Source organism: Perna viridis, chromosome 2 (genome assembly GCF_037379345.1).
Source record: "Perna viridis isolate PV_CMFRI_1.1 ecotype Kerala chromosome 2, ASM3737934v1, whole genome shotgun sequence".
Classification (NCBI taxonomy): domain Eukaryota; kingdom Metazoa; phylum Mollusca; class Bivalvia; order Mytilida; family Mytilidae; genus Perna; species Perna viridis.
The window spans coordinates 8,720,666-8,735,844 of NC_142446.1; the positions used below are offsets into that span (position 1 = coordinate 8,720,666).

General features: G+C 33.3%; 1 protein-coding gene across 4 annotated transcripts in view; it reads right to left on the reverse strand.

Moving 5' to 3' along the window:
* Positions 1-15,179, reverse strand: part of LOC148623539 (1-phosphatidylinositol 4,5-bisphosphate phosphodiesterase classes I and II-like) — a 107,371-nt gene that overhangs the window by 9,146 nt on the left and 83,046 nt on the right. For 2 of the 4 annotated variants that reach the window (XM_088565415.1, XM_088565416.1), the window contains 7 exons: positions 14,885-14,984; positions 13,614-13,718; positions 10,865-10,983; positions 8,540-8,699; positions 7,071-7,148; positions 4,670-4,785; positions 1,089-1,286 (listed from right to left, as the gene is read on the reverse strand). In XM_088565415.1, the coding sequence (XP_088421541.1) occupies positions 1,089-1,286; positions 4,670-4,785; positions 7,071-7,148; positions 8,540-8,699; positions 10,865-10,983; positions 13,614-13,718; positions 14,885-14,984 (876 nt within the window). Of the gene's footprint in view, positions 1-999; positions 1,012-1,088; positions 1,287-4,669; positions 4,786-7,070; positions 7,149-8,539; positions 8,700-10,515; positions 10,605-10,864; positions 10,984-13,613; positions 13,719-14,884; positions 14,985-15,179 lie in introns of all 4 variants that reach the window. The other 2 variants (XM_088565417.1, XM_088565418.1) reach the window with 2 other exon arrangements.

Sequence of the window (15,179 nt, forward strand, 5' to 3'; positions counted from 1 at the left end):
ACCAACTGACTATTGCATAGCCTATACTATTGTTATGACAAAACTCCTCAACTGACCATGACATAGCTCATTCCCTATCCATGACATAACATATCAACTTACCGTGACATTGTTCATTCACTAGTTATAGCTCACGAAGCTTACCAACTTGTCATGACATACATGCAGCTTACCAAATGGTCATGACCAAACTCATTTCGTTATACAACTTAATCAGCAATATTCAGTCTGATATAATTAGTCTCATTTAAGTTTATTTACACACCAACAAACTTGTAAGCATTAGTTGATCAGTCAATTTGAATTTTATTAAACAGACGCCTACATATCTAACAATTTCCACTTGGACTTTAATTTCATTATTACATTTTAGTCATATTGCCTCATTAATGGACCAACTAAAAATATTAACCTCAAATAAATTGGATGCATAAACAACTAACTTGTAAGGGAAGAAATCTATAGACAGAAAATAAGTCAAGAATTTTAATGAAAATGAACTAGAAATTCTATCACACTCAGGAGTATTAATGCAGTGAATGCTTTGTCATAAAGAAAAAATAATTTTTATTTATAGATAGCATACATTATTAAATGTTTCAGATAGGTTCTACAACTTAGTCTGTTTTTGACACATATATCATACAGATGATAAAAAGATCATAAGATGCAAAACTTAAAACATGGGATGCAAAAGTAAAAAAAACAGCTCACAAGTGTAAATGTGAGAGTGTTTTAAGTTTCATTAACAATTTGCAAAAGAATTTTTCCATGCCGAATATTGTCATACATATATAAAGCAAGATAATGGAATATAATGGAGATTTCTACATCCTACAAGTAATAGACAGTTCTGTTTAAGGAATTCAGTGACATTATAACTGCTAAAGAAGGCAATTTGTTTGAAGCTATATAGGTTTATATGCTAAAAAGCCAATCAGTTGGGAGTTGAAAACCAAATTATAAAAACTATCACCACTGGAAGCCTTGATTGATTACCTTTAATTTACGCTGAAAAGAGAAAACAAAACAAATGTACTAAACTACAAGACAGAATGACCTTTTATCCTTAAAGGTCATCACATTACCTTAAAGTTATGTTCCTGCACAAGTTTGCTATACTGTAAACGATTATTAGTTTCCACCTCATCCACAGTCCTACCCTTGCGTAGAGCTTTCTTCACTGATTTGGCATGAGATTTTTCCATTTGATCCTTAGCCTTAACTTGAGAAATCATCAAACGTTCTTCTTGTAATTCATGAATTTCTTTTATACTCTCCCGCGCCTGTAAGTACAGTCACTTATGTATTCACAATAAAAAATAGAACTGCCTGTTACTGAAGAAACACAAAAACTAACAGGCCTTTCTTTGAAATAATCCACAAATGCTCAAAGCTCACAAAAAGGGTTGCTCTACTTGGACTTTGAACATGGAAAATGTGAATTACTGGACTCACAATATGCCAACTATAATCATTTTCATTTATATATCTCTATATAAGATGACAATTACCTTTTCATAGCGTTTCATTAGAATCCATTAAACAGTTCTGTATCATATAACACTGCATTAAATCCATTTAAATAAAAAGAACACTGTTCCATTTATTTCACTTTAAATATACTTCCCCATAAAATCAGGTTTGTAAAGGCAACCAGAAGAGTCAAACGAAAAATTGACAAAACATTTGGAACAAAACATCTATTTTCCTTGCTTTGAAATAAAAAAATATTTCTGAACCAAAAAATGTAAGTTCATAAAAAAATATTTTTTCACACATCTACTGAGGAGATAAAGAAATGCATTACAAAGTAGGAAAAGTTTGAAATGATGAATATACAGACATTCATATGTGTGCGACTGTGTGTCCCAAAAGAAGTTTAATAACTGTACAAAGTTTGAATAAAATCCATACACAGATCCCCATGCCATTGTCATGCAAAGTTTGAAATAAATCATGGATTTGTTCTCAGGTTATCACTGAAATCATTAGGGGATGGACAGTTGCACAGACACATTTCTGTCAATTAAAACAGAGGGTGTTAATTTCATGATCAGCTGGGTCAAACATTTTATGTGGGTATTAATTTCGTGGTAAGATGTCCTAATATCTTTAAAAAATTATGCAAATTTTCAGATGGGGTTGTTTTCGCAAAAATTTTAAGATCATGAACGTATTCCTTCAAGTGATAAATTTGAGACCATTTTCTAGTTATTAAATAACCCGATCAGATGTCCAGATGTCTTTACACAGGGAATGTTTTTTTTTTTTTTGGAAGTATTTCATAACTTCAAATTCATTGCATGTACTTAGAGTAGATACTTTATTTGTGGTTTGACACAGATTGACACATTTGAGACTATTTCCTAATAACTGACAATGGGCTCTAAGTGTTGCTTTTTTCCTTATGTTGTCAGATAATACATTATAATACTTCCATTTGTAATACAAAGTTTCATGTCATTCTTAGTTTAATAATTATTCACAGTATACAAAAGTTAGAACCCTAGTTAGCACCAGGATACATCAAGGCATCTGACTTATTATTAGTCACCAGGGTAATGGATGTCAAAAGGCAACTGACTAATTATCAGTCACCAGGATATTTCAGCAGACAACTGACTTCTTACAAGTCACCAGGGCATGTCATCAAGCAACTGAATAATCATCAGTGACCAAGCAACATACTAATGTCACCAGGGCATGTCATCAAGCAACTGATTAATCATCAATCACCAAGCAACATACTAATGTCAACAGGGCATGTCATACGGCAACTGATTAATCATCAGTCATCAAGCAACATACTAATGTCACCAGGGCATGTCATCAAGCAACTGATTAATCATCAGTCATCAAGCAACATACTAATGTCAACAGGGCATGTCATACGGCAACTGATTAATCATCAATCACCAAGCAACATACTAATGTCAACAGGGTATGTCATACGGCAACTGATTAATCATCAGTCATCAAGCAACATACTAATGTCAACAGGGTATGTCATCAGGCAACTGATTAATCATCAATCACCAAGCAACATACTAATGTCAACAGGGCATGTCATACGGCAACTGATTAATCATCAGTCATCAAGCAACATACTAATGTCAACAGGGCATGTCATACGGCAACTGATTAATCATCAGTCATCAAGCAACATACTAATGTCAACAGGGCATGTCATACGGCAACTGATTAATCATCAGTCATCAAGCAACATACTAATGTCAACAGGGTATGTCATCGGGCAACTGATTAATCATCAGTCATCAAGCAACATACTAATGTCAACAGGGCATGTCATACGGCAACTGATTAATCATCAGTCATCAAGCAACATACTAATGTCAACAGGGCATGTCATCGGGCAACTGATTAATCATCAATCACCAAGCAACATACTAATGTCAACAGGGCATGTCATCGGGCAACTGATTAATCATCAGTCATCAAGCAACATACTAATGTCAACAGGGCATGTCATACGGCAACTGATTAATCATCAGTCATCAAGCAACATACTAATGTCAACAGGGCATGTCATACGGCAACTGATTAATCATCAGTCATCAAGCAACATACTAATGTCAACAGGGTATGTCATCGGGCAACTGATTAATCATCAGTGACCAAGCAACATACTAATGTCAACAGGGCATGTCATACGGCAACTGATTAATCATCAGTCATCAAGCAACATACTAATGTCAACAGGGCATGTCATCGGGCAACTGAATAATCATCAGTGACCAAGCAACATACTAATGTCAACAGGGCATGTCATCGGGCAACTGAATAATCATCAGTCACCAAGCAACATAATAATGTCAACAGGGCATGTCATACGGCAACTGATTAATCATCAGTCACCAAGCAACATACTAATGTCAACAGGGCATGTCATCGGGCAACTGAATAATCATCAGTCACCAAGCAACATAATAATGTCAACAGGGCATGTCATACGGCAACTGATTAATCATCAGTCACCAAGCAACATAATAATGTCAACAGGGTATGTCATCTGGCAACTGACTAACTATCAGTCACCAAGCAACAAACTAATTTCAACTGGGTATGTCAGTGGGCAACTGACTAAGTATCAATCTCCAGAGTATGTCTTTGTATTTTAGGCATATTACCACCTGTCCGATTTGGACCATTAACCATACACATAACGATTGTTAGTGAATCAGTTCTGTTGTACCTGTTATAAATGATACCTGTACAGACCTGGAACATCTCTTCTGTCAACAAAATTCTCTAAATGGATTATATCGAATAAAACTGAGCTCTTTGTCACTGTATTTTTAACATATGTAAATGAGCATCCAATATGAACATCATCCCCAAGTGGATTATGATAATACATAAAGTAAAAGTCTACAGGTTTTAAAAAAAAACTTTAAAGACATCTTCTATTCAAGAAGAATATTCTATTTTCTTAATCTTAAGGTAAACTGAGGAAATTGAAAGATTTTGTAGTAGGGCCAAATAAAGTTCAGATTAAAACATGTACTATTACCTATATGGACAGAATATGCTTATTATAACTGATCATCTATTAAACTGAAAAAACGTAAATCTATAAAATTTGGTTCAAATTAATACTTTGCATGGGAAAGAGTTAACTTCTGAGATAATATTCTCTATATCTTACCTTTTCATGCTTGCGATTAAGAGCCTCTAGTTCTTTTTCCCTTTTTGCTGTTATTTTTAAATATGGCTTCAAAGTTTTCAATTTTTCAAGTGATGTAGGTTGTATCAGGGACGGATCTGTTAACAAAATTCATCTGCTTGTTATCAAGTTACCGCTGATAGATAAAACATATATATAGCCTACGACATTAACTGAATGCATTAATATTAAATTTGATCAATTCTTTGATTTCACCTCTCCCCTCCCCTTTCTAAAAAAATATTAACCCACAATATCATTCCATTCAAAAGGTATGGAACTGACAAAATAGATAAATAGGGGTATCATCCATTTTTTTTTTAGATAAAGTCCCATAGCTAAAAAAATGTAAAAATGAAAGAAAGCATACACCTATAAAAATAAAAAAATTCAACGAAGTTTTATGGAAAATGCAGGAAACATTTTTGAGTAATCCTAAAAAAAAAAAAAAAAAGAAATCTATCCATTTTGTATGGTTTAAGTCCTGTGACTCAAAACAATTGATTTGAAATTTGTAAAAACTTAATTCAATAGGCATAAACAAATGGCAGATGTATTATTAGAGGGTTATTGTGATACGTCAGACAGATAATGGTATGCCCTGTCTATAAAGTATTAGAAGGTTATTGTGATAAGTCAGACAGATAATGGTATGCCCCGTCTATAAAGTGTATTAAACCAAATTAGTCATCAAACAATGTACCATTATTCTGGATCAGGCTTCAATGTTTCAGAAATTGGCCATCTGAGTGACACCCTAAGAGGTAATCAAAGATGCTAAAAAAAACTTCCATCAATTAGAAACTACTTTTCATATTTGAAGCATCTTATATGACTTGAATATCACAAGTTAGCTGTTCTTTGTATTCATTAAATATATTTTAGTTAATGGTTTTACAAACTTTGCATACATAAAAACGAGTTATACGGCTCACTGCCTACACAAGTGCCCATCACAAGCTTAAACTTCCATTAATTTTCATTTTGTCCTTACAAACGGCTCTTGCAATATTTTTTTTTTCTTCTAGCATGTCTGATTTAAAATTTGTACATATTCCGAAAATATAGTAGTTTTTAACACATAATCTGTGATATAAACAAATGCACATCACACTGATGCAATGGACAGCACTGCATAAATTCCAACAACGATTGCCTTTCCTATGCATTGATTTGAATAACACAAGCGGAGATATATTTTTTTCCAAGGTGGGTAGGTTCTTGAATTGCCAGTTGAACACTGAAGAAAGATGCATAAGAAATCTTACTTTTTAAATATGGTTGTTCAATTGAAAAGGAGTGTATATTTTCAGTGACAAAAATTCACACTAATCTATTTTCATTTAATGAACCCAATGAGTGCCCATTTCTTCTTTTCTTGTTGTGAAACTTCTTGCTTTCTACTGATTACCAAACCACATGTGGTTTTGGCTGACTATCACTGAATGTTATTTTCACCCACTCACAGGTTGCTACTGAGCTCACTTGCTCTCTACTACCATTTTAATATTATTCTTGGCAAGGAACAGCTAGATATGAACAGAGAGGTAAAATCTTGAACAGTTTGGACAAGCATGGACACACCACTCACGCTTGACACAAATGTTGAATTAAATTAAATGCAGTTGAAATGGTAGCTGAATCTAGGACAATGTAACTAGACATTGCCCCTAACAGGACTAATACTGCCGCAGCCTGTTGAACCCTGTACATTAGGAGACCAATGTGGACAAACAATTCATTTATGGTGGATAGACTACACACTTTTGACACACAATTCTGCTGCCATTTCTATAACACACAACTTCATATAAAAGCAATCAGTACTATTTTTTGTTGACAAATAATAACAGAGTATGACTAATTCCTGACAGTATGCACACCTCCATATGGTAATATAACACCCCATTAAGTTTCATAACAATCCAAGTCGTTGAAGTGGAGTTGCTGACAACGCATCAGAACAAGTTTTGCTGAAAAATGCTCAAGTCCAACATCTTTCATTTCTACAATTTTTTATCAAACATAAATTCCTGACAATATGCACTTCCAAATGTGGTCATCTAACACCCAATGAAGTTTCATAACAATCCTGCAAGTCCTTGAGCAGAAGTTGTGGACAACACATCAGACCAAGTTTTGCTGAAAAAATGCCTTAGTTCAACAGCCATTTTTTCTACAGTTTTTGTCCAAACATAAATTCCTGACAGTATGCACATATCCTTGTGGTTATATTACATCCCACAAAGTTTCATAACAATATTTCAAGCTGCTAAGAAAATAGTTTGGACAAGGTGACAGGGTGAAACCTTTTTACAGTCCAAACTTTGTTCGCGGGGGGTATAATAATAATAAAGTATTTCAGATATTAACTTAAATTTACCATTTAGTTTGAAATTAAACTGGAAGCCATTTTCACTGCTTATACTAGTCATAGGATGTACCACAACAGCTTCTCTCCCTGAAAAGACAAAATGTATCTATATCCTCATTGTATAGTCATCAGGGGGAGGTAGAATATACCAGTATCTACCTCCTCATTATTAAGTCATCGGGGGAGGTAGAATATACCAGTACATGTATCTACCTCCTCATTATATAGTCATCAGGGGGAGGTAGAATATACCAGTATCCACCTCCTCATTAAATAATCATCAGGGGGAGGTAGAATATACCAGTATCTACCTTCTCATTATATAGTAATCAGGGGCGAGGTAGAATATACCAGTATCTACCTCCTCATTATATAGTCATCAGGGGGAAGTAGAATATACCAGTATCTACCTCCTCATATATTGTCATTAGGGGGTTTAATAGTTACTTGGGATAGAAATGGGATTTATTAATCATTTATGTAAAACTTGTTTACTTAACCCAATAAAAATCAATAACTTGACAAATACAGACACACAACTTGATATGCAAAAATTCTCACAAATATCATATTTCCCAGTACAGCAGGCCCAATATGGCCAGTCCTAATTTCCATGATCTCAAGTGAATAAATTTTCTTTAGACAATCATCTAAAATGAAAAAAAAAATTCACACATAGCTGTTAAGTCACCCTCTCGTCTGTTGTTAAAACATTTCGTGAAAACAAAAAAAAATGTTTGTTTTGTTTGTTTGTTGGGGTTTAACGTCCGAGCAGCAATATTTCAGCTATATTCAGACAATGAACATGAAATGGATGATAAAATGAACATGAAATGAAAAAAAAAGGATGGGTCACAAGGATTATTGGGTTGACAAATTTTGATTACCACTGGAAAAAGGGGGGATGGGTAAGGTCGGGCAATTTAGCCTCCTGTGGCGGAGCGCAAAGGTTCCTACTCCTATCAAATACCACAGCAGGGTTCTTTAACGTGTGAGTTTCCCAACACGGTGCACCACTATGGTTTGCGGTCAGGTTTTCCGTATTATAGCCTGACAACCCCAGCATGTAACACGCCAGGGTTACCCCATTCCACCACCTGGGGCACACATCCCAGTTGCACTGTGGGCAGAGCCCCTAGCCCCTGGCTAGGTTTCTGAGCACTATTTAGTCGCCTTATATGACAAGCTTAGCGCTGCTGCAGGCCTATTCTTTTAACATCCGGACCTGCACGGGGCAACAACAAAAAAAAAAAATGGCCTTAGCCTGGTACAGCTATCCTTGGCCAAATATGACTGTCTTCAGACATAATACAGGGTTAGCATAAAAAAAAATACTTTATAACCCTATAGTAATTACTCAGGGTAAAATTATTTTATCCCCCCTTAAAAACTGTTTCATACCAACAATGTACTAACACTGAATTAACCCAATAGTAACAAGATAATTATGGACATTTTTTTTCCAATTGTAAACAAACCTGTACTTCCATCACTATTAATGCTAATTTTACTGGTAACCATTTGATGGTCCCCACTGTATCTTTTTGCTTCTTTCTTCATTGGACTTCCATTATTGACAGTTTTAGTTGGAGATAAGTTTCCATTAGTTGTCACATTCGTTGGTTCTTCTTCATAATACTATTTTGGAAAATATAAATTAAGCACTTAAAAAACTTTCAAAGCCTCCATATTATTTTTTTAGAAAAATCCTCAATACTATAATAACTAATATGTAATACACTCCCATTTACAATGAGTTAATGGGGAAACAATCTGGACTTCCAACAATCTTTGAGCCAAAATGGTCATAAATGTTTAGGGTAGGCAACAAAAAGAAGGGTAGGTAGGGAAACAGACATATTATTGTTTTGGCCTAAGTTTGTATTAATTTGATAATACAGATGGTCCTACATTTTCTCAGATATTCATTTCGGGGTATTTCCACACAGAATGGATACACTGAATTTAACTGTATGTTATCCAATGAATGTTGACATTACAACAAATGGTCCACTAGAATGTAGAATATTGGTCTGAATTTCACTTGTTACTTAAATAACAGTATTTTACTGGGGTATATGTTATATTACCATAGTTACTGTTGGTATATAAAATAATTTTCCTTCCTACCTACCCTATTTTTTTCTTGCTGATAACTGGTATCATTTTTTTTGCCTTATTCATTTTTAAGAAAAGACACAGAGGTAATAACCAATATGTTATATATTGTTCATACTTCTGCAACTTTAATGTAATACAATCATTTTGAAAAAGAAAACTGCAATCTGTTTTGTTTAAACCAGCAAAAATATCATTTTAAAATATATGATTTTTAAATTTTTTTACAAGTTTTGGGGTCTCTGTTACAAATAAATCTGATTATTTATAGTTTGCAGTCATATACAAACTTGGATCTATACTTAACATTTCAAAACATATCTCAACAAATAGTTATACAAGCTATCCCCCCTCATCCTTCAACTGTTTAGCAAAACATTTAATCAGTGGCATACAAGCTATCCCCCCTTATCCTTCAACTGTTTAGTGGCATACAAGCTATCCCCCCTCATCCTTCAACTGTTTAGTGGCATACAAGCTATCCCCCCTCATCCTTCAACTGTTTACCAAAACATTTAATCAGTGGCATACAAGCTATCCCCCCTCATCCTTCAACTTTTTAGCAAAACATTTAATCAGTGGCATACAAGCTATCCCCCTTCATCCTTCAACTGTTTAGCAAAACATTTAATCAGTGGCAAAGTCATTAAGAATGAAATTGATTATTATTTGAAAATTTGACAAATAATGAAAAAAAGTTGCACAAAATCTCAATATGTTTTAAAGCATGATAACAACAATAGTCTTATAACTAATCTTCATTGACTGCTTGGGATAAAGGTCATTAAAATACATTTTTTATCCTAACAAATAAGTCATATCTTATTTCCTACTTTTTGGTACCTATGTTACACAAATTTGACATGGATAGAGCATCAGCAACATCCTACATATTATATACATCCTATATGGCTCAAAATCTCTCTATTGGAAATGACCCACATGCAGTTAGGATGTGATTGAACACAGACATGTCATGTGTTATGGGAATATTCCCATTGGTCATCAGCAATATAACAATATAATGGTGCATTAACAACAAATGTAATTTGAGTACACATAGCTCTGTCCCTAAAATCATATTATAAAATAAAAGAAATCATAATTGGATATTGATTTTCATTATTTCCAAGTGCATATAAGTCATACCATAAAAAAAATGTCCAAATGCCTGTCTACAACATTTATACAATTGGAGACCAATATATAATTGTAAATAATACATACATATAACTATTGGTCAGGAGATGTTGCTAAAGATTATTGTAAAGCAATGTAAGAAAAGCATATGGTATGGAATCACAAAAGAATCATTAAGGGGAGTTAATAAACATACCTCATCCAGCTCCAAGATCTCCAGTTGTTTACTATGTTTATCAAGTTCTGATAGATAAGCTATAGGATTAATTAGTGCAGCTGCCAGTACTGAAATGATAGAATATCATGCACAATTCATTCACAATCATCTGAGAAAGAGTAATTATATTTCATGACATGCTGACCTAAATATGTATTTAAGTAATAGGATTCTATTTGATATAGGCAAAGTGAAGTCAGAAGAGAATTTATTGAAGAAAGCAATTTGTTGTGCATGCTAAGGATATTGTATTACAGGATGAGATTATCTCAGATGGATTGACATCATCCTCTTTGTCATGCCACTGAGAAGCTGTAACACTACTTACAACAATGTCATCATCTAAGTATCTTGATAACATTTTAGTTCTATCCACTTTGTGTGTTTTATGTTTTAACACAACTGGAGCCGCAATTAATGTTGGATAGGTGATCATCCTTGCAAAGGCTACAATGTTATTCATCTAGTGATTTATACAACAGTTGCACACGTAATTCACAAGTTTTTTTCTTCACAAATATGATGTAAAATACTAATTTTACTGAATTGGTCAAAATCATTTACATTTGAAATAAGGTATACATGTACTTGTATAAGTTAAAACATTCTTAGGAATTCTTCATACAGATTTGTCTTGTTGATGAAATCTTGTGATTGTTTGTTATGCCACAGTGCTTGTAAGTAAGTTATAGGGTAAATAAACCTGTTTAAATCACTGTGTCAGGAACTTAAAAATTTTTTTTTTTGTAAATCGAATTCTGTATTGACATCTGATGTTAGGTTACACTCCCATCAACTTAAAGGCTATATTGGCTATACAATAGATAGAAAAAATTGGTATAGCAGTAAATATCCAAATTGGGAATTTTTTTCAAATTATCCTTTAAATCTGATCCATTCTTCCATTTTCAGCTTAACAAGCCATGTCTTTTTGTGAAAACAGGCAATCAGAACATCAGCATTATATCAGCTTTCAAAACTCCAGAAACACTCACATCGTTCATGATGTATAAGGATAATTTCAATTTTCCAAACCACAAAAAAAAAAAAAAAAAAAAGAGAAGAACTAGAAGGCCTGTTTATAACAGGAGCCCCGCGTCATTTGTTAGGAACAATTCTTTTTTATAGTAAATCAAATATGTCTGTAAGACACTAATGATGCCCCCGCCCGCTAGATTTGCCAAATTAGGAACATGTTTATTTTTGTATGAAGACATGGTTTGCAGATTCAGAAATCCTTCCATGACTTGTGATACTCATGGTCTGTTGGTTCAGCTCAATCCTTGCAAGACTTGCAATGACAAACTGTTCCAGTACCGTAACTGGAAAAATTTAGGGATCAATATGGGGATCAGAAATTCCTAAATATATGCATATCTACATATTGTATCCTGGCCACAGTGTAATGAAAGAAACTCTGTTTGGTAGTGTCAGATTAGTTGCGGTGTGAAAAAGAGGACTGATTGACGGACTGACGGACACATAAGAAATGTTAATACCCCCAATAACAAATCCCTAACTTTGTTGCTGGGGATATATTTCTGACAAAAACTACAAAGTCTAACTATCACCCAGTTCCGTAATATTCTGAAGTCTAACTATCACCTAGTTCCGTAATATTTCATAAAAATCAAGATCCTATGACCTTGCACACCATCATTGTGTGTAGAAACATCCTGCAAAAAATATTTAGATGAGAAGATATCCATACAAGCCATATAGCCCTATTTCTGATGAAAATGACTAAGTCTAACTTTCATCAATTTCCATAATATTTCATGAAAATCAAGATCCTATGACCTTGCACACCTTCATTATGTGTAGAAACATCCTGTAAAATATTTTAGATTTAATTCAAAAACTGTACGAGGAAATAGCCGGACAAGCCATGATTTATAAATTTTTGAGTAAAATGAGTATGTGTAACTATCACCAATTTCCGTAATATTTCACTAAAATCAAAATCCTTTGCCCCTGCACACTTTCATTATGTGTAGAAACATCCTGTAAAATATTTTAGATTTAATTCAAAAACTGTGCGAGGACATAGCCAGACAAGCCATGATTTATATATTTCTGAGTAAAATGACTAAGTGTAACTATCACCAATTTCCGTAATATTTCACAAAAATCAAAATCCCTTGACCCTGCACACCTTCATTATGTGTAGAAACATCCTGTAAAATATTTTAGATTTAATTCAAAAACTGTACGAGGAAATAGCTGGACAAGCCATAATTTATATATTTCTGAGTAAAATGAGTAAGTGTAACTATAACCAATTTCCGTAAAATTTCACGAAAATCAAAATCCTTTGCCCCTGCACACTTTCATTATGTGTAGAAACATCCTGTAAAATATTTTAGATTTAATTCAAAAACTGTGGGAGGAAATAGCCGGACAAGCCATAATTTATATATTTCTGAGTAAAATGAGTAAGTGTAACTATCACCAATTTCCGTAAAATTTCACGAAAATTAAAATCCTTTGGCCCTGCACACCTTCATCATGTGTAGAAACATCCTGTAAAATATTTTAGATGTAGTTCACAAACTGTACAAGGAGACAGACGGACAAGACGTGATCATGTGTAACCTGGACAGAGAAACAGCACGACGAACGGACCGACAGGGGTAAATTAATATGCCCCCCGACAGATTGTCGCAGAGGCATAAAAAGCATCTGTCTTCTAAAACAGACAAAAAGACAAAAATTGACTGGCCAAATTTATAGAGCATTGCTCCTATCCCATCATGATAGAGTTCATAATAAGTCTAAAAAGTGTTTTTCAGATATTTACTACACTAAAGACCTTTTATTTCATAAGTACATAATAATTACTGGATAATTGGAATGAACTGTAAATCGACTCTTTAACCAAACACATATACAGAAAAAAATTCAATCTGGATTTAACTACAAAAAAAAGTCTAGAGAGTTGTTTGTGACATGATAAAATTACAGAATTAAGGAATGCAAAGAAAATATTTAAAAAAAAAAAAAAAAAATCATTTAAAAAAAAAAAAAAAACAATCGAACAAAATCTAAGAGATAATCAACATGTAACAAAGTCTTACATTCCATATCATCTGGAACAAAGTCTTTCACACCAATGTGTACAAACAAAGTAGGTAACATCAATGGTAGGTTGAATTCATTTCTAAGAGGTATATGTCTGTAACCTGTCAACAAAGATACATATTAGAAAGCTACACCTACTTACACATCCTATGATAATCTTTAATAGTTACCTTTTATCATCTATAGTTCACTTGCCTTTTTAATATTTTGAAATTCACTTTTATTTATGCTACAATTTCAGTGACAGTTTTCAAATATTCATTTTCTGATTTAATACCATATTTGATCTGATCTTCTTCATCTGACAGAAAAAATGTAAAAATTCTGATTTTAACTGTATGTTTGTCTGTATAGAATTTATCTGCTGTATTAAGAGACACCTATACTATTCAGTGGCCCATACTCTGTGCAAGAGTAAACATGCACAAGTCAAGTAAGTCACTCAAAGAGACAAGGTAATGAAATCCAGTTTTTATATCAACAAAGGCATAGTATCTAAATTCCTCAGTAACTAACCATATTATAAGTTTATAGTAATATAAATGGAGAGTGTTTTTGGTGCTAAATACAAAGACTATTGGTCTATAAACATTACTTATATTCTGTTTATCTAATGTATATATAAATATATACACATTTTGAGAATGGTTCAATCGTGTGTAAATAAAGTATAATATTTTAGTTTCTATGAATTTTATTTCAGTAACAGTGTCTATTTTATGTGCATTATTAAGCAACATTGTCCATTTCATATAATCTAACTTGGTATTTCAGCCACACCCCCTAACTGCAGAAATAAGCATGCATGTAGATCACAATGGGGCAAATTATTAATTGATGATGTTAACAGTATTGATCCACAATAAAAAAAAAGTTAATATCTCATTATCACTATTAAGAATATAATTCTTGTAATTTGTTTATTTTCATTCCTTTAGTGTAAACAGATATACAGTGCCAAACAACGGCTATGTTCAATACATTAAAATCACATTATAAACATTTGTCAAATTTGTCCAATGATATCTTCAATATGTTTACATACACTGTGTAACCTTTGAATAATACTGGTTTCATATTTATTGAGTAAGAGTTTAGTCTGACCTGTACCTTTCTGAATCTTGTTGCTTGTAAGCAGTGGAAATTTTCTTAGAATTTTTATTTATAATATCACAATTGGGTGAAGACTGTGTCTTTTGTTAAAGGACTTGGGGTGCCCAATTATAAATTTTTTGTATTATCATTTAAAATTCATACCCAAACATACCTGGTCGTAAACCTTGCACAGTAAGTACTCTGTGTCCCAACATCTTCCCATTTTCTTCATACACAGCAAGTCTTATCACAGCCAAATTAGGTAACACAACCTGTGTAAGAAATTAAACATTAAAGCAAAATGGAAATGAGAGTTAACAATAAATAAAATACTTCTCAGGGCACAGCTTAATATGAACACAGGTGGAAGCTTGAACAGTTGGGATAAGTATGGACAAATCATTCAAGCTTGATACAGCCCTGAATTTTGATTGTGTTTACATGTATGGCACAGGATCAGATTTCAA